The sequence below is a fragment of the Ailuropoda melanoleuca genome, chromosome 1 (assembly GCF_002007445.2).
Source record: "Ailuropoda melanoleuca isolate Jingjing chromosome 1, ASM200744v2, whole genome shotgun sequence".
NCBI lineage: Eukaryota > Metazoa > Chordata > Mammalia > Carnivora > Ursidae > Ailuropoda > Ailuropoda melanoleuca.
The window spans coordinates 200,432,516-200,454,600 of NC_048218.1; the positions used below are offsets into that span (position 1 = coordinate 200,432,516).

At 41.4% G+C, this 22,085-nt stretch overlaps 1 protein-coding gene across 1 annotated transcript in view; it reads left to right on the forward strand.

Moving 5' to 3' along the window:
• MGAM2 (maltase-glucoamylase 2 (putative)) overlaps positions 1-22,085 on the forward strand; it is a 78,955-nt gene that overhangs the window by 16,781 nt on the left and 40,089 nt on the right. The window contains exons 8-22 of the mRNA XM_034638340.1: positions 780-892; positions 1,014-1,139; positions 3,675-3,806; positions 3,898-3,996; positions 6,505-6,618; positions 7,513-7,597; positions 10,014-10,131; positions 14,068-14,208; positions 14,421-14,568; positions 17,536-17,690; positions 17,838-17,922; positions 19,260-19,316; positions 20,076-20,200; positions 21,052-21,140; positions 21,920-21,963. Coding sequence (XP_034494231.1) covers positions 780-892; positions 1,014-1,139; positions 3,675-3,806; positions 3,898-3,996; positions 6,505-6,618; positions 7,513-7,597; positions 10,014-10,131; positions 14,068-14,208; positions 14,421-14,568; positions 17,536-17,690; positions 17,838-17,922; positions 19,260-19,316; positions 20,076-20,200; positions 21,052-21,140; positions 21,920-21,963 — 1,631 coding nt within the window. The remainder of the gene's footprint in view (positions 1-779; positions 893-1,013; positions 1,140-3,674; positions 3,807-3,897; positions 3,997-6,504; positions 6,619-7,512; positions 7,598-10,013; positions 10,132-14,067; positions 14,209-14,420; positions 14,569-17,535; positions 17,691-17,837; positions 17,923-19,259; positions 19,317-20,075; positions 20,201-21,051; positions 21,141-21,919; positions 21,964-22,085) is intronic.

Genomic DNA, 22,085 nt, shown 5'->3' on the forward strand with positions numbered 1-22,085 from the left:
AACAGGAATATGTTTGGGGATGTGGCTTTTATAAATACGACTTTCATGGCGAGATCGCTGTTTAACAGAATGTGTTTTTAACCTACAATGCTTCTATATGGGAACCCAAAAGTAGGGTGACCTGTTATAAATCCAGTTCATGCTGAAAGCTATTTCTATTGAAAACTTCTTTGGGGTTCTCTTTTGATGCAGTGTTTTCCATCATATTCTATAAATAGTAAGATGCGCTGACAGATAAGTCCCTACAATGCCTGTCGATTTCAACACGTAAACCAGGCTGTCTGTAGGCAACAAGGCTGTGTTCTCATAGCTCATCCCTTCCCTACTCCAGAATCTTCTCCCTCAAGCTTCTTGGACTAAGAGTGCCTTAATAAGGGTTTGTTTTTATTTTTGTTTGTAAATTGTAGTTAAACTCATCTAATAAGGTTTTAAAAACTTTTCTGTTACGTTAAATCACTCACAAATTCCAGACATTTGTATTGTTATATAGCCAGATTAAAATAGAATCGGTTCTTAATTGAATTTAAATTAAAAAAATAACATAATAACAAAAAATAGAATTGGTTCTGCTTTCTCTTAAAAAATCGATTCTTCATTAGTGTTTTACTCACTTAATATTATGATAAACAACAAGCAGTCTAAAAAAAAAAGAAACGTGTGTTTGTTATCTCTTGCAAAATGAGGCTAAGATTGTTTTGGATAGCTCAGGTATTCATATTCTAGAGAAAAATATAGTTGCAACCACGAAATTCTAATAATTCTCATTTTAATCCTTTCAGAGGTCACCCTGCAGCCTGCTCCTGCGATCACTTACCGCACGATTGGGGGCATCCTTGACTTCTATGTATTCCTGGGAAATACTCCGGAACAAGTGGTTCAGGAATACCTGGAGGTAAGGGCTTTGCTTGAAGACAATTATAAATGGAAATGGAAACAGTGTTTTCTTTATCAGACATGGTACTCAAAACAGCAGTTTTTAAATGCTTAAGACATGTCTATATTTATTTTTTCAGCTCATTGGACGACCATTCCTGCCTCCCTACTGGAGTCTTGGGTTCCAGCTTAGTCGCAGGAACTATAGTGGCATCAGTGGATTGAAGAAGGTTGTGGATCGAAATCGTGTAGCTGGGATCCCTTATGTAAGTCAGAACTTCTCTTAACATGTGTAAGGCACCATTTCCTATCTTTTAGTTTTTGCGTCTAATTCAACGTATTAGGAAGAAATACAGAGAGACAGGTGGATGGACAGACAGATACATACATACATACATATATACATAGGTAGACAGACAAACAGGCACACTTAGTGTCAGAAATTTGCATGCTAAATTACTTTTGTCATCATGGAAACAGCAGTTTATGGAGTCGGATGGATATGGTTTTGAATTTTAGCTTTGCTCCTTCCTAGCTTTCTCAGTGTTGCGCTAGTCAATTAGCATCTTTGAGTCTTAGTTTCCCCCTTTATAAAATGAGAACGTTAAGACTTCCTTTGGGGGACTGGTAGTGAGGAATGCCTTACACTCTGCGTGGAAGGCAGGCAGCACAGAAGATGAGCTCCATCAACGTTAGCTGTTATTTTATGAAAGAAAGCAGCGCCTGGGGAGATATGGTTAACAAGAGCTGATGATTGTAAAAATGACTCACAGTAAGTGAGTTTCTTATAGTGACCTTGAACACTCCCTCCAGATCTAGCAGACTCTAATTTTGAAAGCTCAGTGGTATTTATGATGTTCAATGTCCACTAGGAAATAGAGAATTATTAAGTGTAGATTATTTGATAAGTTCCTCCAGGAGATGCATAATGCCTTTAAGGATGTTATCAGAACAGTTTATTTGGGGCTAGATCTTTGGAACTGTGTTGCAAGCATATATTTGGTTAGCATGTGAAGGAAGACTGTGCAGGTGGAAATCAGGACTCAACAATCCCCTCTCAGGGCAGCAAGGAGAGCAGGCAGGGAGATGAATTTTTCCTGTGAGAAAACATGCCTGCTGTGGTGTTTTGGTGTTAAGAGGAACTTGATCATGTGTTTCATTTTAATGCCCCCAAATCTGACACCTGCAAGCACTAAATTCCAGGAGGAATCAGGCCAAATCTTGCCACATGGTTATTGTTTTACAAGGTGCTTTCACAATCATGGTTAAACGTCATATATTGGTATTTTGTAAATGAGATAATGGAGACACACTGCATAGTTAATCTAAGGTCACTAGAGCTAGCTAAATGGTAGGCCCAGGATTCAAAAATAGTTCTTTTGACTACGTGTGGCATTGGTTTCGATCTATCCCCATACCTCTGATGTGAAGGGCTTTTCTGAGGTGTTGCTGATTCAGGAACAAATAAGCTTTCCTTCCACAGATTGGCTCTTTCCCACCACGTGGTAGTGGAGGCACCTGGGTACGATTGACTGCCCGGTGTTAGAACAGATGTGCTGCGTTGGCACCAGGCCACCAGCCACATTTTCCTGTGGGCCTGGAAGCTAGAACCTTCTAAGACACATGAGAAACACTACCTAAGGAAAACTTGCTTAGAACACCTTCAGATGTCTTTGAAGTTGTGGCGGTTTGCGGAAAAAAGAGCAGCTGGACCCCAAGGGCCTATCACAAAAAACCCAGTCGACCCCACCCACCCAAGCATATGACCTTGGGACATGTCACTCAACCCCTTCACCTTTCAATTCTCACTAAGAATAACACCTGCTCCTCACAGATTGGTATGCAAACATTCAAATAATCTGTGTATGAGACTGGTTAATTAAAGCTCTGCCCCTTTGTCATTTATCTTTGTGAGTTATTATTCTAGCGGTTTTATAGAGCAAGAAGACTGTTTTCTCCTCGTATGATATATTCTAACTTAATGTGTAGGGTCCAAGTTAGCACATGGTTACAACACTACTAATATACTCACCCAAACAGACATTTAAAGAGCACCTGTTTTATTTTTTTTATTTTTATTTTTTAAAGATTTTATTTATTTATTTGACAGAGAGAGACAGCCAGCGAGAGAGTGAACACAGGCAGGGGGAGTGGGAGAGGAAGAAGCAGGCTCCCAGCAGAGGAGCCTGATGTGGGGCTTGATCCCAGAACACCACGTTCACGCCCTGAGCTGAAGGCAGACGCTTAACAACTGAGCCACCCAGGCACCCCAAGAGCACCTGTTTTATGTCAAGCATCCAAGCTCTCAAGCTGCAGTGATGAACAAGACGTAGTCCCTACCCTCAACTTCCTCCCAATACCTCATGACACGCTTCCATCAGGACAAAGACATAAAACTACGGCCTAAGAGTGCCTGCATCTTTCAGAAGGGGCTTATTTACTTCCAGGAGGTAGCAAAGTCCTGGAAGTTCAAGGATCATTAAGAAATAGGACTTCAGGGGCGCCTGGGTGCCTCTGTCTGTTAAGTGTCTGCCTTCAGCTCGGGTCCTGATCTCAAAGTCCTGGGATCAAGCCCTGTGTCAGGCTCTGCACTCAGTGGGGAGCCTGTTTCCCCCTCTGCTCCTCCCCCTGCTCATGCTTATGCTCTCTCTCAAATAAATGAATAGAATCTTAAAAAAAGAAGGAAAAAAGGAAAGAAAGAAATATGGCTTTAGTTTTAGGGAGCAAGAACCAGAGCTATGATACCTTCCATCAGCACGGTGGTATTTCCTAGGTTCTAACTGGCCGGCACTATCTTTCAGGATGTCCAGTACTCTGACATAGACTACATGGATGGAAATAAGGATTTCACTGTCGATAAACAGGCTTTCCCTAATCTCTCAGATTTTACCAGCGACTTACATAAGCAAGGACTGAAATATGTAATCGTTATGGTATGTTCAAACAAGTCTGTTGCCTTGTTTTCCCTTTCAAAGTGCAAAAGAAATTGACAAAAATTATATTTGTTATATGTTTATTTATTAGAATCCTGGCATCTTAAATAACTCTGACTACCCCCCATATATGAATGGAAGGACAAAGAGAGTATGGATCTTGGGGGACAATGGCTTTGTCGTTGGGCAGGTAATTTTGCAAGGAAAACAATTACAGTCATTTGGGGGGAAGTTTGTACTCTTATTATGAAAGTGAGTAAAAGTCACGTTGTAATATCTACTGTTTTCATGGCTTTCGAGGCTTCCTTTATTATTATTTTTAAAACAGTAGATGTAATGGTAAAATGATTAAGATTCTGAAGGGTTTTTTAAAATTGAAATGTATTTGACATATGATATTGTGTAAATTTAAGGTGTACAGCATGTTGATTTGATACATTTATATATTGTGATATTGTCATTGTGACGAGAGCACTTCTACCATATCACATAATTATCATTTCTTTCTTCGTGGTGGGAAAAATTAACATCTAGTCTCTAAAAAGCTAGCCCCTGACTTTCGGTACTACAGATATTTGAGAAGCAGTGTATTATAAGAAGAAAATTCATTTATTCTTAAAGTCCTCTGGCCTCTCAGTTTCTTTGTTTCCCAAGACAATACGTCCGGCTACAATAATGTAGCAAGATGCTCACAGTCTAATGTGAAACCTGTCTTAGCAAATGTACTTTTATTTTACATGAGACTTACGGAGCCCAGCCTTTATTCAGGCACTGGAGTAGGCTGATGAGAAGCCTATTGCCAGAGTACTTTACATCAAATCGTGGCGGCAACTTTCTGTTCCAGTTACACTTAGGGTCAGCCCTAGATGATTGGATTATGTGAGATTTACTAAAACTGATACTTAATCTGAGAGTTTATGTGGCTGCAAGTTGTGTTGCTCCTAGACAGTTTACTTTTCAAAACTGTCTTTTCAGGGTTATCAATGCCCCCTTAATCTAACTGCTCACTTAATTCCTGTCATTGACTTTGTTTATAATACTTAATCCTATTTACTTTCTTTTTCATTGAGTCTAAACTTCTATGAAACAGTAGTTTCCTTCCTTCCCCAAACCAATGCTTTGATTTTATTGTTTTGTCTGAAGTGAACTTCTAAAATATCAGATAGACCGATATTCATATATAAATACAAAATCAGAGCCCATGGTCACATAAACATGATTTTGATTATCTAAAAATAGATTATCCAGACCAATGATTCATTTCAGTAGTACTCATATTGGAGTGGTATACAATTGGTAATTTGCATATAATTACAAGAATTTAATTAGTTGCCTCCATTGACCAATAAATAACATCAAACATTTGATCTGAGATGCTGGCAGAGGTAGTAGTCTTAGAGGCAGGTGGAGGTTTATTATAAAGGTATTTGGGGGGTGCCTGGGTGGCTCAGGTGGTTAAGGGTTCGACTTAGGTCATGATCTCAGGGTTGTGAGATTGAGCCCCATGTCGAACTCTGTGCTGGGTATGAAGCCTGCTTAAGATTCTCTCTCTCCCTCTCCCTCTGCCCCTCCTCCCACCCTCACTCATACTCTCCCTCTCCCTAAAATAAACAAACAAATAAATAAAAATAAAGATATTTGGTTGGAATGAAGTTTGCTGGGCCTACTCTAGATAGAGTGTTGCTGTAGGTGACTTCTTTACCATACTGCCTATTCCCTGAAGTTCAAAATTACCTCCTGCTACTATTTGGTGCCCTATCACTTAACACAAGAGACCAGGAGTTCCATCACTTAAACTGAGAATTTTAAGCTCCCATCTTGAGTTTTAAAAAGTCTCTGCATTATATATATATGTATATATATATATGTAATATAAAAACATGTTTTTTATAAAACTTTTTATAAAAGCTCCCATCTTGAGTTTTAAAAAGTCTCTGCATTTTATATTTATATATTTTATAATATATAAAAATAATATAAAATATATGTAATATATATAACATAATATATATTAATATATGTAAGATATGTATTAATTATATTGCCTGAGCGTAAGATCCTAAATGACAACCTATAAGTTTGTTGGGAAAATAAGCAAGAATATAAGCACAAAAGCTTGTAGCCTGTCAATTCAGAGTTTTCAATAATTTGGCTGTAAGTTCTACCTTTGTGCTATTTCTGGAAAATGTTAAAAGCTACATCAGTAGGAATAGTTTAGGAAGAGAAGAGAGGATAAGAAATATTGGAACTAAGAAGCACAAAATTCATCTCACCATTTAAAACAGATTGTTTCTCTACCAAAACCAAACATATCATTTATAAACATCATTATTCAAAGCGGGTTTAAATGACCTTTAATTAACACAGTAAGTGACGCTAGTCATTCTCTCCTAAAACCTTACCCAGCTAGATGGATGAGTGTTTTTAGACTGTTTTCCCAGCTGGTCGGACATCACGAAATTTTGTTTTCATGTTTTCATAGATAAAAGACATCTGATGGCTTCTCATGTATTTAATTGGCGTTTTTCTTTCTTTTTTCTTCTTTTGGTTCCTTGCATCTAGTTTACTATTTAGTTTGGGGCAAGTTTTGATTCTGAAATGATAAGATGCCTGGGGCTCCTGGTGGCAGAAGCCATAGCAGCAATGAGTACGTCCCTGGTCCTCACCCACGGCCACCGCCTTTTCCTTTGTTCTCTAGGGATACCCCGGATGGACCGTCTTTCCGGATTACAGTAATCCGATTTGCACTCAGTGGTGGAAGGAGCAGCTCAGTGAATTTCATCAAAGTCTTGAGTTTGATGGAGTGTGGATTGTAAGTTGTTATTCCAGAATCAAACTGCTTTTGGAAATGGATAATCCAAGGTTTGAGAATGAGCTTTGACCCTGATCTGTAATAAAATCGTTTTCTTGACACAGTGGTATTTAAAATCCTTTTACTTAATGCAGAGTTTATATGCAGGAAAATAGACGCCTCACAACCCCAGATTTAATTCTGGATCTGCCACCAACTGATTATTTCTTTTTTGAGAAAGTCCTTTAATTTCCTATGGCCTCTGCTTCTTCCTCCCTTAACTGTCTTTCAGCTTAAAAATACTGTTTCAAGAGAGGCTGTCGCACCGATTCCTTAATATTTAAAGTTCATCAGAGAATGATTTAATGAACCCCTTTTATTTTTTAGGTGGGGATAGCAGGTGGAGATATTTCTTTGAAATTTGGAAAATTATCTCTGTTAGCAAGATTAGGCATCACCTATTTTTAATCCATTTTAAAGAGACAGATTTGGTCTCCATTGTATTTTCTTGCCCCTCACTGAGTGGACCAAAAGACAGGGGAAATGATAAAACAGAAATACTCCTCTGTCTTAGGTTCTTTCGAACAGCACTGAAACATTAACAGCAACAATAAAACTCACATTATTCATAAGGTAAGAGTCAGCCTTTGGAATGGTATCGCTTAATTAGTTAACTTAAATCGATGTGTAAAAGGTAAAAGGTGCCTGATAGTATTTCGGGTTGGAGGGCACCTTAGACACAACCCAATCTGAAAGATGAAACAGAGGTCAAGAAAGTTTAGGAAGATTACTCACGATCCCAAAGTCAGTTAGTAAGAGGACCCAGATGTGGAGGTTCTGGTTGAGTAAACCTTCCCGGATGACTAACCCTACATCGGTAACACTTCCCCTTGTGTGTCTTGTGTGTCTTTGAAGGAAATGGATGAAGTATCCAGCTTTCTCCAAGGTTCCGATCGCGGGTGTGAATGGAACACCTTCAACTTTCCTCCTTTCACTCCCCGTAAGTTGTCATGAGATATGCTTAGAGCAAGCATAGCAACACTCAGGCAGGGCCGAGAACAGTCTCAGTTCCCAGTGCAAGGGGCCTGCGGGCATGCTGGTTGCTCCCCTACCGGAGGCCTTGCTGTGCCCTTGGGCTCCGGCCACCTTCTGGCCACCAGAACCCAAGGGCGGACATGTGGTGGATGTGCGCCTCCCCCAAGGAGCTCTGCCTTCCTGCCATCCTCTTTGTGGTCTCCAAACCCCTCAGACAGACAGTTCAGTTTTCAACTTTGTGAGAATACCAGAATACTTTAAGGTAGAAACTACCTTCCATTGAAGTCTGTAATTTTGTGAACTTTTTTTTTTTCTCATTAGCCACAATTTAAAGCATCCATGGTTCTTTTTAGATCCTTCTTATTTTTAAGTCTCATTCCTAGTCAGATTTTCCAGTCCTGATTTCGAAAGTGTATGTGTGTGTGTGTGTGTGTGTGTGTGTGTGTGTGTGTGAAACAGTATCAAATAGATTATGCTGTGGATTAACAGAGTAAAAAGTTAATTTTTTGCTCATATACTCCAGCGTGAGATGTGTGGCTCTCATCCAAGCAGTGGCTCAGGAATCTAATTTCTTCCATTGCTTGGTTCTCCCATCTGAGTCCTTTGTTTCCAGCTTCCTGGGGGAAGTAGAGAGAAGGTGGAGGAGTTTGATTGGCAGGCCCAGAAGTGGGGCGTATTCAATTTGCTCACATTTCTTTGCTCAGAATCCAATCATGTATTGTCAGTTCAACCTCGAGCGAAAGTGTGAAATATAATCTTAACTCTTCCAGGAAGAGAACACAGCCTTGGTGCGCATCTGGCTTGTGTCTGCCAGTTGATTCTGGTTTGTCCACTTCACTTGCACCCTGGACCATGGATGACCGGTTTCTTTAGCTTCTTTTGATTACAGAAGGAGTGGAGATCTTTTTTAGGAGGAATCTTGGCTTCAAACCATTTAACTTCTTGCAAAATCTGCTGTTTGCTTGTCTGCTTATTCCTCATTCTTCTCTGCTCAGTCTATGTTCCCCCCCTCATTTTTTTCCCACTTCGGATCATTTTATCATGTTTCCCTGTAATCTCTTAATCTTCTTAGCGAGAACTAAGTTTTGTTTTTTGTTTTTTTGTCGATAGAAAACTACAATCTTATCCCCTTTTGTCTGCTTCTGGCAAGCACCTCACTCCCTAGCTCCCCACATTTTTGTCTGCCTACCTATGCGTACGTAGCTGCTCTGCTTCTCATCTTTTCAGGATTGGGCAGTACACATAGCCTGATAAAAACTTACGTAAATTGCCTTTGACCCTGGGACAATGTTAGTGTTTTTTCTTGTCATTGAAGTGGTTATGAGTCCCATTCCACAAACTGAGCTGTGCCAAAAATATAAACTTTATAATGTTTTACCGTTCAACTTAATTTCTGATTGAGTTGGGCTGGTGAGATTCTGTTGGGCTAGTAGGAAAAAGTCAACGTCAGGGTTTCCTGGTTCCACCACTTTCTGGAATTGTGCTTCATACTGAGGCCCTATGTCCATGGCATGGCTTCAGGAAGGAGAGCTGATATGGAGCCCAGTTATTGGTCCACAGAGAAGAAAAGGGAAGAACGAGATTCTAGGCTACAAAGCAGAAAATGTTGAGCATTTTAGGCATGACAAGGGAAAGTAACAGTCAGACAATGGTGATTCTAGAAGCAGGATCTGAGTTCTTATTCATGAAACCACCCAAATGTTGTATCTCATTTCTTAAAAAAAAAAAAAAAAAAAAAAAAAAAAGCCTGGGGCGCCTGGGTGGCTCAGTCGTTAAAGCATCTGCCTTCAGCTCAGGGCGTGATCCCAGAGTCCTGGGATCGAGCCCCGCATCGAGCTCCCTGCTCTAATGGGAGCCTGTTTCTTCCTCTCCCACTCCCCCTGCTTGTGTTCCCTCTCTCGCTGGCTGTCTCTCTCTCTGTCAAAAAAACAACAACAACAACAACAAAAAAACCCTACTGGGGTTGAATGCCTAGAACGGAAGAGTGAAAGTATATCCTTCCCACTGCCCCCATCTCTGTTCCTTACACACGCAATTCTTCTTGATCAAATGTGTGTAGAGAAATGCGGTGCTTTATTTACATTTCATCTCAAGCCAACTTCCCATTGCTCTCAGCTCATTTCCCAGTTGTCTCCGCTCGGCACCATGTTTTATGAGCTCCAAGGGAATACACCTTAATGTTAATGATCAAACTCAGAGAGGGGCTTAGTGTGGGTCCCAGGTAGGATGTAGCATTTAGGATAGAATTTAAAGCTGGAAAGGGTTTTGTCAGGTGGCGATTGGGTGGGAAGGTACAGTAACCGGGAAGTGAACAATTGGGTGGTTATTTTGTTAGAGCTGATTGATAGGGAAGCGCCTCACTGATGGCTATTTTCCCACAGGAATTCTGGACCGCTTGCTTTTTGCAAGAACCCTCTGCATGGATGCAGAATTTCAGTGGGGCCTTCACTATGATGTCCACAGCTTGTATGGCTACTCTATGGCAAAAGCGACACACTCGTAAGCACTTGGTTTTTGCCCTAATTCCCGTGCAGGGGAGGTGGGTGGCGGAGGGTTTTGTGTATCTTCCCTAAGTATGTTTTTCAAATATGTTTTGTGGTTATAAGGATGTATAACTCAGATCTTAGAGGACACTTAAGAGCTCTTCTCATAGAGCCCCATGGTGCCCGTGTGAGATTAGTTTTGATTGGCTTGTGACTAAGGGACTTCATTAGATAGTGGTAGGCAGTGATGTGCAAGGTGTTTAGAGCCCCCAGTTGGAAGCCAGCCCTTGCTTAGGTCCTGTTACAGAACCACACTAGGGTTGCCTGATTTGGCAAATAAAAATATAGGACCCAGTTAAATTTGTAGTGGACATACTTATACTAAAAATTATCCATTGTTTAAATGAAATTCAATTTTGTTGAGTGTCCCTTGTTTACCTGGCACAGCTACCCACACCACACCCTCCTGGCTTTTCTCCCCACTGCCTGCCCCAGGCTTCCTCTCAGTTCTCCTGTCTGCAAACATACACTTATCTTTAAAGCCTCTTTTCAGATGTTTCTAGAAACCTTCCTGTCAGTTCTAGGAAAAGGTTAGTTCCCTTTTTTTGTTTGTATTACAATACGCTCAATATGTAAAAATCTTGTATTATAACATTTAGATAACCCCCCCCCTTTTTTTTCTTGCTGGACTGCAAGTTTTTGAGGGCAAAGTCATCCCTGTAACTTTAGCCTGTGGAATAGTGTGTGTACTTTAAGGTGTGTGTTGCCTAGCCGCCTGGCTGAGGGAGGGACGTCAGGAAGGGCCCACAAGGGGCCTGGTGAGTCCGAGGTCGCAGCTGCCCCTGTTTTTTTCTCCAGCACCATTTGTCCTCCCGACTTTGTATTATGGGGGGATTGTCCAGGTGAGAGAGAGTCCCTGTCCCAATTAATGCGGAAGTTTTGATTGCCATAAAAGAAAGGCTGTAGGAGGAAGGACACACGTTTCTGATTTTGTTATCCTCTCTTTTCTGACCTCTGTCTCTCTCACTCTACCTTTCCTGGGAAACAAGCTAGAAGAGTAAGGCTCAGTTTCCTCATCTTTGAAAGGACAGGCTTGGATTAATGTTTCCCACAGTTCTTTCTTGTTCCAATCTATTTCGACTCTAAGATGCTTCTGTCTAAGAACAGAAGGTGGGAGGGGTAAGAAAGGATGGGCAGCAGGAGGGAAAGAGTGTTTCAAATTGCTTTATTGCTACTGTCTCTGTAATAAAAGTGCTGTAAGATTGTGAGGGGGTTGGTTCATATATTCTAATAGCTATGATTAATGGTTAAAAGGTAACTATGATGGAGAAGGTTAAGTGCCCTTCGAAAGTCTCTGGATCAGGCGGAATGACCTCAGTTCCCGGAGAGCAGTGGGGATAAGTGGAACTTGGCCTTGGGATAGGAGGCAGAGTGGTGAAAAGGCAAATAAGATGTTTTTGTTCAGTGGGATCTGAGCTTCAGCAACATTTAAGCCATAGATCTGACGAGTATTTGGCTCACCCTTCCTGGAAGTATCGTTTGGGGGCAGCGGTTACTGGTCTACTCCAAGAAGGAAGTTCTCCTCCAAGCTGAAAGTAGAAAGACCAGATCCCCTCAGAGATCAGGACCGATGTCGGCCAGACCTGAGGGACAGAAAAGAGAGACTTGAGGATCTCTGAATAAGATTGTTCCTCTGGGCTAGAAAGCACAGACTTATTTAATCTGTGGTACCATAAATGTCTGCCTCTAGATAAACCTGTAACCTCAGATAACTTTATCCCTGTTTCGGTTTCACTCTGTACAACCGGAGTATGTTTCTTTTACGATCGATGATTACAGAGTACCATAAACCTTCTAGCCAGTGGTAATAAAGGCAAAGTGCCTTCTTGTCAAGATCAAAGTAGGCATGAGGGTAGGAGTTGAAGAGTGAGTGTTCTCTACGCTACCTTTATTTTTTGGTCATTAAATTGTCAGAATGGAGGACTTCACTCTTTCAACCCCATCTCCTACTTCAGAATTTTCTCCCTTTTGCCGTTATAAATCATTTTGCATTTATAGGCTCCCCATAAGGTAGTACTCAGTAATATGAAGTTGGGGAGCACTGGTGGCTAGGACAGTGTCTGTGAGGAGCTGCCCAGGACCTGGTGACGCACTTGTCTCAGACCATGTACTGAAAAGAAAGATAGAAGGGCTCACAGCGATTATGGGTCAGGTATCACCATCCCATAGTTGTGATTTTGTTTAATTTCAGGTCGCTAAAGGAAAGTATGAACTGCTTAGCATGGACGGAGGAGGGAGAAGCATTTCAGGAAATTGCCTATGCAAAAGAGTATTCAGAACAAAAGCTAGGAAAACAGCTTTCATCTCACTGTGTTGTTACCCCACTTCATGTTCCCTTCCACCCTGAAGTAATTATCTTTCTGAATTCCACATTTTCAATCCTTTGCTTTCTCTTTTATGGAGTCTTATTTGACATATGAAATTTTGTATGTGGTACAATGAAAATAATATTTTATATTTTAATTGCATTTAACTTTATAAAGAGTATCATATGTCATCTTTTGAGACTTACTCATTTAAAATTAAAAAACAGGGGCGCCTGGGTGGCACAGCAGTTAAGCGTCTGCTTTCGGCTCAGGGCATGATCCCGGCGTTGTGGGATCGAGCCCCACATCAGGCTTCTCTGCTGGGAGCCTGCTTCTTCCTCTCCCACTCCCCCTGCTTGTGTTCCCTCTCTCGCTGGCTGTCTCTCTGTCAAATAAATAAATAAAATCTTTAAAAAAATAAAAAAAAAATTTTTTTAAATTAAATTAAAAAACAGATTAGCAAGTGTTAGAGAGGTGTAAAGACAAAGAATCACAAAAATGATAGTTCTACGCAGACATAATCGATAGAATCAAGAGAACTGAAAAGGACATAACTTCTTCCACCATGTGATCCACTGTTACTTAGCATCATCAACTATATACCACTCAAAACCATCTACTATACCTCCAGCGGGAGATGTACTCACTGGGACTTACTGGCAAAGGGGTCAAACACCTTGGCTGTGGTCAAACAAATCAGATTTCAGGTCATGATTCTGCCACCGCTTAACTGCTGTAAGCTTCAGTTTCTTCATCTTTAAAACGTAATAATAGCTCTTCAGAGTGACACTTTCTTAATTAAAAACATTTGAACATTAAAAAAATAAAAAATAAAAAAATAAAATTAATATTATTTTGCATAGATTAAGAGTTCCTAACATTGAGAATTTCTAATAATAAGTTCTGAAGCTTTAGAGGAACCCAGTTGCCTAGAACCCAGCTGGTGTACATACTGTTCTCGTAGGCCAGCGGAGGTTACAGAATTCCAACCTGAGCTGGTGTTGTGCTAAACAGGATTGATTATAAAGGGGCAGCAAGACATGGCAACAAGGGACATTGGAAAAGCTTTGTCTAAAGGGAAAAGATGGGGTCAAGAACTCAAGACATGGCTCCAATGTATTGTTGACCAAAAGGGCCAGAACACAACCAGATCCAACAAGAGAAAGAGGGCATAATCAAGAGGACAGGAATGTAGATACATTTCTTGGGGGACTGGACTGTAGAGGTTTAGACCATCTTGTATGAAGTCTGAAACCTTATTCAGAAGTGAGAAAGAAGCTCTTAAAAATGCTAAATTGGGTGAGGGCATTAAGGAGGACACATGAGGTAATGAGCACTGGACGTTTTATGCAACTGATGAATAACTAAACTCTACATCTGAAACTAATGATACACTATATGTTAAGTGATTGAACTTAAACAAAATAAGATAATAAAAAAAGCGCTAAACTAGTTTTCTCACCTAGTTTATGAAGCCCTGATGTTTTCTTCTGTTTGGTTGGAAAGCCCATTGCTCCCCTTGGGTACAGGTGAGTCCTAGATATTCACAGCATACTTCACATTCAATTGATTGTGTTCCTTTTCAGGGCCATGGAGAATATCTTCCCCAACAAAAGTAGCTTCATCTTATCCCGCTCTACTTTTGCTGGATCTGGCAAATATGCTGCACACTGGTTGGGGGACAATGCAGCCACATGGAATGATCTCCGATGGTCCATCNGAGCCTGATGTGGGGCTCGATCCCACAACGCCAGGATCACGCCCTGAGCCGAAGGCAGACGCTTAACCACTGTGCCACCCAGGCGCCCCTGTTTTCTTACATTTGGCTGGGGGCTGGCTCTGAAAGCCTGGGACCTCTGTAAGCATGAAATGATGGAAATAAGATTTTCCCCCCTTACTGCAAAGGTATATAGTCAGTGCTTTTGCCACTATCACTGACCACTGTTTTTGTATGTGCACTTATTCTCCAGGTAGGTGCCAACATCTGTGGTTACACAAAAAATGTCACAGAGGAGCTCTGCACAAGATGGATGCAGCTTGGAGCATTTTATCCACTATCGAGGAATCACAATGGGCCTGGGTTCAGGGTAAGGTCCCCAAGAGAAGCAATGCAAACTTCTTGGATTGTCTAATCTACTTGCTTTCAAAAAGGAACGAAAAAAAAAAAAAAAAAACCAAACCCTACGGGTTGGCCATTAGTGCAGAAGGAGAATAGATAAATTTTGGGTCATAGACCAAAAGAGCAGAGTATTGGGATAAGGGTGCATGACAAGTATATACATATTGAATGATTTTATTGTGATTTATACTGATTTATATTGATTTTCTTAACTCACCAATGAAGGTGAGAAGGGTTGTTTGAATTTCTATGGTGCTGCTATCACTTACTTTCGTTACCACCTGTATAAGATGGGACAATTGGAGTCCACTGGTATTTTACCTCAAACAATACAAGGGAAACCACTTCTAGATATGGAGGAGAAAGAAGGGATGGTTTAGGGAGTGGCAGGCCAGTGATCTGAAGATTTTTTTCACCTTGTTACAACGTTCTTTCTATGAATGCTTTGCAAGACCCTCCCCTCCTCACTACTTTTTACTCTTTTATCCTTTTCTATCCAAAATCATGTTTTTGATGGGTGAGTATATAGAAGTGGGCTCAGAGCCCCTCTTAAGGAGATGTCTGGGACAATGGCAGGAGCAAGAAAGGTGGAATGCCCTTTATTTTAATGAAGTAATGCGCACTTGAAGTGTTTCAAAATTGAGTAAGTCAGCTCTTAATAGGCTCAACAGGGTAACTTACTGATGATCACTTTAGCTGTCGTTCTTGACTTTGTCTCTAACTTGGGAATGACTCACAGCCAAATCGTCAAAGTATTTTATCCCCAGGCTGTCCTAGCCATTTGCAATCTGGAGAGAGTTGAGTTATTTCTGAACTTCTAAGCAGGTGACTGGGAGCAGGTTTGGCAGGTTGCCTTCCTCTTGAGATGGCCTGGAAGGAGTTAGATAGATAAGAGCCCTCAGATCACTTAGGCTGCTAAGTTACAGTGCTTGTTTTCCTGTCCCTCCAGGAGTGCTATGCAATAGAATGATAATGAGAGCCACACATTAAGTTTAAATGTAAATTTAAAAAGTAAAAAGAAACAGGGGCGCCTGGGTGGCACAGTGGTTAAGCATCTGCCTTCGGCTCAGGGCGTGATCCTGGCGTTATGGGATCGAGCCCCACATCAGGCTCTTCTGCTATGAGCCTGCTTCTTCCTCTCCTACTCCCCCTACTTGTGTTCCCTCTCTCGCTGGCTGTCTCTATCTCTGTCAAATAAATAAATAAAATCTTCAAAAAAAAATGTAAAAAGAAACAGAAGCAATCATTTTAAATATATTTTGTGTAACTCAGTATGTCCGTAACATGATCATTTCAACCTGTTTAATACAAAATATAATCAATAAGATATTTTATATTCTTTTCTTTCTACTAAGTCTTCAAAATTCAAGTGCATTTTACACTTACAGCAGATCTCAGTTTGGATGCTAGATTTTCAGCAGTTGGGAGTGCAATAAACCAAAACATAAAGTTATATTTAATGGAAAAATCTTTTATTTAAAAATATTTTATTTTTATTCTTCATTTTATTTAAAAATAGTTCTTTGAAAATATTCCATTTTTAGGATTATATTTAAATTAATTCAAGTCAAGTAAAATTAAAAGTCAGTTCCTCAGTCTTCACATCTCAAGCGTTCAAAAGCTCCCTGTGGTATGTGGCCACCATAGTGTAGCTCTACACTTTCTTGGTTGGAGATCCGAGTGATGGAGGATGTGGAATGTTATTTTCTTTGCTGTTTGGCCTCAGGGTTTTCACGAGCCCTACTTTGGGGGCATAGAGCTGTCTCCTGGAGTAGACCCCTCTACTTTCTATTCCCTTCGAAGGGAGGAAATGAGCATCTTCAGGAACAAAAGAAAGGAATAAATTTAAGTAATTTTCTCTAAAATTCAGTCCCAGTAATAGAGTGCAGGATATGACTGCACTATTATCAATATGACTTACATTATCTTTCATATCTTACAAATTACAAGGAAAATGAACAAAATGAGCCCCATCATTAATGGAAAAGTTCTGTTTCTGGGTCCTAAGAAAATTAGATTTCCCTTCTAAAGGGTTTTTTCTTTGCTCTTCAATAAAGTCTTGATTTCTTTGCACATTGTATACTGAAGAAAAAATAGAGGTCACTGTCTTTGGGGTAGAGAAAAGAAAACAAATATCAATGGTGAAAACATTACAGACAAAACTAGATGCAAATTTTAAAATTGCAAATTCATAAAATTTCATGGAAAGGAAAAGATGGATTATAGATCGTGGTGGTAGGCAATGCAGCCTAAGACAGTGGGTTTCAAATTCAAATTGTTTTTACTGGTTGTACAACTAACTTACTGTTATTATTATTATTATTATTAGCCAAATGAAGTATTATGAGAAACCTCAATATGTAACAAATTAGATAAGTTAAGAAGGGAGCAGGGGCCACTATAGCCCCTTTATCTCCATGGCAACCTCCATATTTTTTTAATTGACTTATTAATTTAGAGAGAGAGAGAGTGAAAGCATGCGTGAGAGGGGCAGAGGAAGAGAGAGAAAGAATCCCAAGCAGACTCCACGCTGAGTGCAGAGCCCAATGCAGGGCTCAATCTCATGACCCTGAGATCACGATCAGAGCCCAAACCAAGAGTCTGATGCTTAACCGACTGCACCACCCAGGCACCCCCTCTGTGGACTTCTTTATCACCCTTGAGGCTACTGTAGACTGGGATCAGAAAACACATGTCAAATTTAAATGCTGTCACGCACTTGCAGTTTACATTGGGAAAGTCATGTAATCTTTGATACTGTTTTTTCATCTATAAAATCAAGAAACAGTACTGAGATCCATTTAGTTTTGGAAATGCTTTGATATCTTCCAAGTTGGAGAACATAGCTACTTTCATCCGAGAAAGCTTCTCATCATAAGGGAACAAACTTGTAAACGCAGTGGAAATATCTCATATTTGCTTCATGTTCCTCTAGGACCAGGATCCGGCTGCCTTTGGCGAACACTCTCTGCTGGTGCATTCCTCCAGATATTATCTGAACATCCGCTACGCCCTGCTGCCCTACCTCTACACCCTCTTCTACCGAGCTCACGCCCGGGGGGACACCGTAGCCAGGCCCCTGGTCCATGAGTGAGTTTCCTGACCCACAAAGAATCCCTTTCAGATTGTTCTTTTCACTTGCCTTGTTAGTGGTAGCAAGGTTGGTCCGGATCTTGTTGCCACCTAGTGTGCCGTTGTCCTGTACTGGAGGCTTCCTCTGCCTTCTCTGTTTTCCAGGTTCTACCAGGACCCAGCTACTTGGGATGTGCACGAGCAGTTCTTATGGGGGCCTGGACTCCTCATCACACCTGTTTTATATGAGGTGTGTTTATAATCTGAACAATGGGGTGGAATATCACACTTGTCCTCGTGGCTCTATAGCTGAATAAGCCGAGTCTGGAGTATCTATGGCTGCATTTAAATATGAGTATAAATATACATATGGGATACCTGGGTAGCTCAGTCAGTTAAATGTCTGCCTTCGGCTCAGGTCATGATTCCAGGGTCCTGGGATTGAGCCCCATGTTGGGCTCCCTGCTCCGTGTGGAGTCTGCTTACCCCTCTGCCTCTCACCCTGCTCGTGCTTTCTCTCGCTCTCTCTCATTCTCTCTCTCTCAAATAAAAATAAATAAATAAAATATTTTTAAAAAATAAAATAAATATAAATATGAATGAGAGAGAGAGATCATGAAAGTTTGGAAATTAGAAAAATAGCAATTATTGGGGTGCCTGTGTGGCTCAGTCGTTAAGCGTCTGCCTTCAGCTCAGGGCGTGATTCCGGCATTATGGGATCGAGCCCCGCATCAGGCTTCTCTGCTGGGAGCCTGCTTCTTCCTCTCCCACTCCCCCTGCTTGTGTTCCCTCTCTCGCTGGCTGTCTCTCTCTCTCTCTGTCAAATAAATAAATAAAATCTTAAAAAAAAAAAAAAGAAAAATAGCAATTCTTGGTCCCACTACCCCACCAAGCAAAGCAATTTCTGCTTTGCAAAATTACCTTAAAACTTGTTTTCTTAAGTGTATGACCATGGATTGATAGGCTTTAAATGCCTTGTGAGTTTGGGCTGGCCATCTCTCTGTGTGCTTCCTTTTGACCAGAGGACCTGTGCTCTTGGGGTTGGGCTGGGAAAAGAGAAGAGATGAGAGAGGAGCAGGGAGGGAGGTCTGGGCAAGGGGGAGGGCGTTAGTCTAGAGACCAGATATGAGGGACCACACGTACCCTCCCAAAGTGCAAGGGGGGAGTGTAGGGGAGGGATCAGGATGGTGCTGATCACTTTATAAACCTGGAAAATCGCCAGTGTACTCATGTCAAAGGCCCATCTCTTGGCAGGTGCTGCGAGCAGCTGTGGTCCTGCTGGAAGGCCCTCCTAGAGGCCTGGCTGTTTCAGTCTTCTCCCACCTGTCAGATTACACAAGTAACTCAGTGAATGAACTTTCTCTGCTTCTCTTAGAAAGTTCAGGAGCCTAGAAGCTTAATTTCTAGGCACGGCTCTGCTTTGGGTAAACTGCCCAACTTTTCTGAGTATTGGTATTTGTACCTGTAGAATGGGATGGTCCCAACCACCTCTCAGGATTGTTCAGACAAGCTCGTGCAACCACACATGAGGTTCTGTGTAAACTGTAAGCGGCATTCTGATGTTGCTCACTATTGGTGTTTCCCTAGGGTATGGACCGAGTGAAAGCATACATACCAGACGCCATCTGGTACGACTATGAGACAGTAAGTAAGGCAGTCCCACTTGGGTCAGAGACCAGCCTCTAGCAGGGGGCAATTCTAAGGCAGGAGTCCTGTGAGGAAGGCCTTTCTAGGTGTACTATGAAATAATTTGAATAACCGGGGTAGGTTTAGGGGAATTTTCATTGTATCAACCTGGCTGCTATGCAGCTATGAGAACTAGTAATTGGCCTTAGGCTGAGATACCCTAGTGAGTGAGTGAAAGCCCACTTGTGGAAGAATCACCACATGGTGTAATTCAAAGAAATAGGGCACATTGGAGTCTCAGATCTTCTCTCTATTTCAATTATGCCTTAGGCAACCCTTTGCTTTTGGAGAGTCTTTTCTTTTCATTCTTTTTTTTTTAAAGTTTTTATTTGAATTCCCGTTAGTTACAATATAGTATAATGTTAGTTTCAGGAGTAGAATTTAGTGTTTCATCACTTACGTGCAATAGCTGGTACTCATCACAAGTGCCCTCCTTAATGTCCATCTCCCATTTGACCCATACCTCCCCACCTGCCCTCCAGCAACCCTCAGTGTGTCCTCTGTGGTTAAGAGTCTGTTTTATGGTTTGTCTCTCTCTTTTTTGGCCCCTATGTACATCTGTTTTGTTTCTTAAATTCCACCTATGAGTGAAATCATACAGCATTTGTCTTGCTCTGACTGACTTATTTCAAATGAGACAACTGAACTAGAATGGTCTGCATGGTCCTTCCTAGTCCAGCGGTCCATTATCTGCTCTGTCGTCCTTCTGTTGGCTAGGGAGTAGCCGTCCAGTGGAGGAAACAATGGGTGGAGATGCTGCTGCCACTCGACAAGATAGGACTTCATCTCCGAGGGGGCTTCATATTTCCCACCCAGCAGCCCAACACAACCACAGAGGCCAGGTAGGCTCCTCACTCTTCTAAGGTGTGACTGCCCTGGCACTCCAGGGGAGCGTGTTATGGGACAGGCAAATGGACACCAAAAGCAGATAAATCAAGGGAAAATATCTCCAGTCAGGAATCTATCTTCCCTCCTTTCTAGGTCATCCCCAAAGTGCACCTTTGTGTTCATTTAGCGGGTGAGGTAGCCTTAGCTCCTTCACATTTCTAGAGTCTTTCACTTGGGAATTGAGTCAGATTTTAAGAACAGTCAAAATAATCATTCGTGACGGTTTCCCTATGACGAGAAACTGTCTTCAAATAGATTTCCTTGGACATGAGAGAATGTAAATTAAATAGGAGGTAAGAGTTATCACATGGAAATGAACATAGCTTCCAAGGTCAAGAGCCAGAAAGTTCAGGTTCAGACCCCAGCTCTATTACCAGATGTGCTGCCATGGGCAATGTCCTCTCTGTGTTGCTGCCTAGCACAAGCAAACTGGGGGTGACAATAGTTTGACTGTTCAGTGTCATCATGCAGGTTAAGTGAAATAATAGTCATGATTTACTGTATATAGGACACTTAGAAGAATGGCTGGTGCACGGTAAGCACCCGGTAAGTGCTGATTGTTGGTAGTATCACAAACCCAGTCTTTGGCAGGAACTGCCTCCTTCTACCATTCTTCTTATGCTCATTCATTACCAACCTCTGCTGTCTATCCACAACCAGCGTCCATGTTTCCAAAGGATGTCAATATCTACTCTGTTTCTGGGGTAGACTCTGAGTTCATCTGTCCCTGCAGCATGAAAGGGGCTGGTTGAACAAAGTTCTATGCCTTCTTCATTCTCTGAAACTGAGAGTTGCTTTTTTACAGTCGGAAGAATTCCCTGGGACTCATTGTTGCCTTGGACTACAAGAGAGAGGCATGGGGCGAGCTGTACTGGGATGATGGTGTGTCTAAAGGTAGGCTTCCCTGGGGTCCCCTCCCTGAGTTTCTCCGTGAAAAGTAGTCATTGCAGACTGTCCAATATGGCACTAACCCTGTTATCATCGGTGCTGATTTCTGTAAGTTTAGAATCAACTTATTCTGGAAGTTTGGTTAGCCAAGCACAATGCATTAAAATAGCCTTCAGATTAGCAACTCATATCTTATTAACTACCGAAACAACAGACATTATTTGGTTTAATTACTCTCTTCTTTGGGTATCATTACCAATACCAAATAATACATTTAGTTAATAGATTTTTAAACTACTGCTTTGGTTACTGTTGAGGGGGAAGTACCTAATTTGTATAGTGGGCTTTTCCACTGTAAGATTCCCTTAGAGGTAACTGACATAAGCTTATGGTCTGTGATTATATTAAAAACACTGCCCTGAGTAGAATTAGCATTTATTAATATTTATTGGATATTTATTGCACTGTGGGCAGGGGATATGAAGATGAATAAGACATAGGCACTGCCCCTGAGGAACTCCTGGGCCAGCAGGATGGATGCAATGTGCATGTGGGTGACTATAACTGCAAGTCACAATGTTTTAAGTGCCAGCAAAATGGTGCCACAAAGTGCCATGCGAGTTTGGAGGGTGAAGCAGTTAGGGTTGGTTGAAGTGGTCCAGGAAATTGGTGGAGGTTTGGCAAAAAGGGGCAGAACCTGGGTAAGCAGAGAAAAAGAAGAGAAAAGCATGACCGCACGGCTCCCCTGCTTCCTGTAATAACGGGTACTCCTCTTTCTCTTCTAGATGGTGAAAAGCAGTATATTCTATATGACTTTTCTGTCAGCTCTGTAAGTACTGTTTTTGAGGAACACACAGTGTATGTTCTTTTCTGTGGTGGCTTTTTGAGTTTTTGGTTTGCTACGATGCTTGGTCATGTGGAACAAGGGCCGTGTCGGTGGTGGTCCCAGAA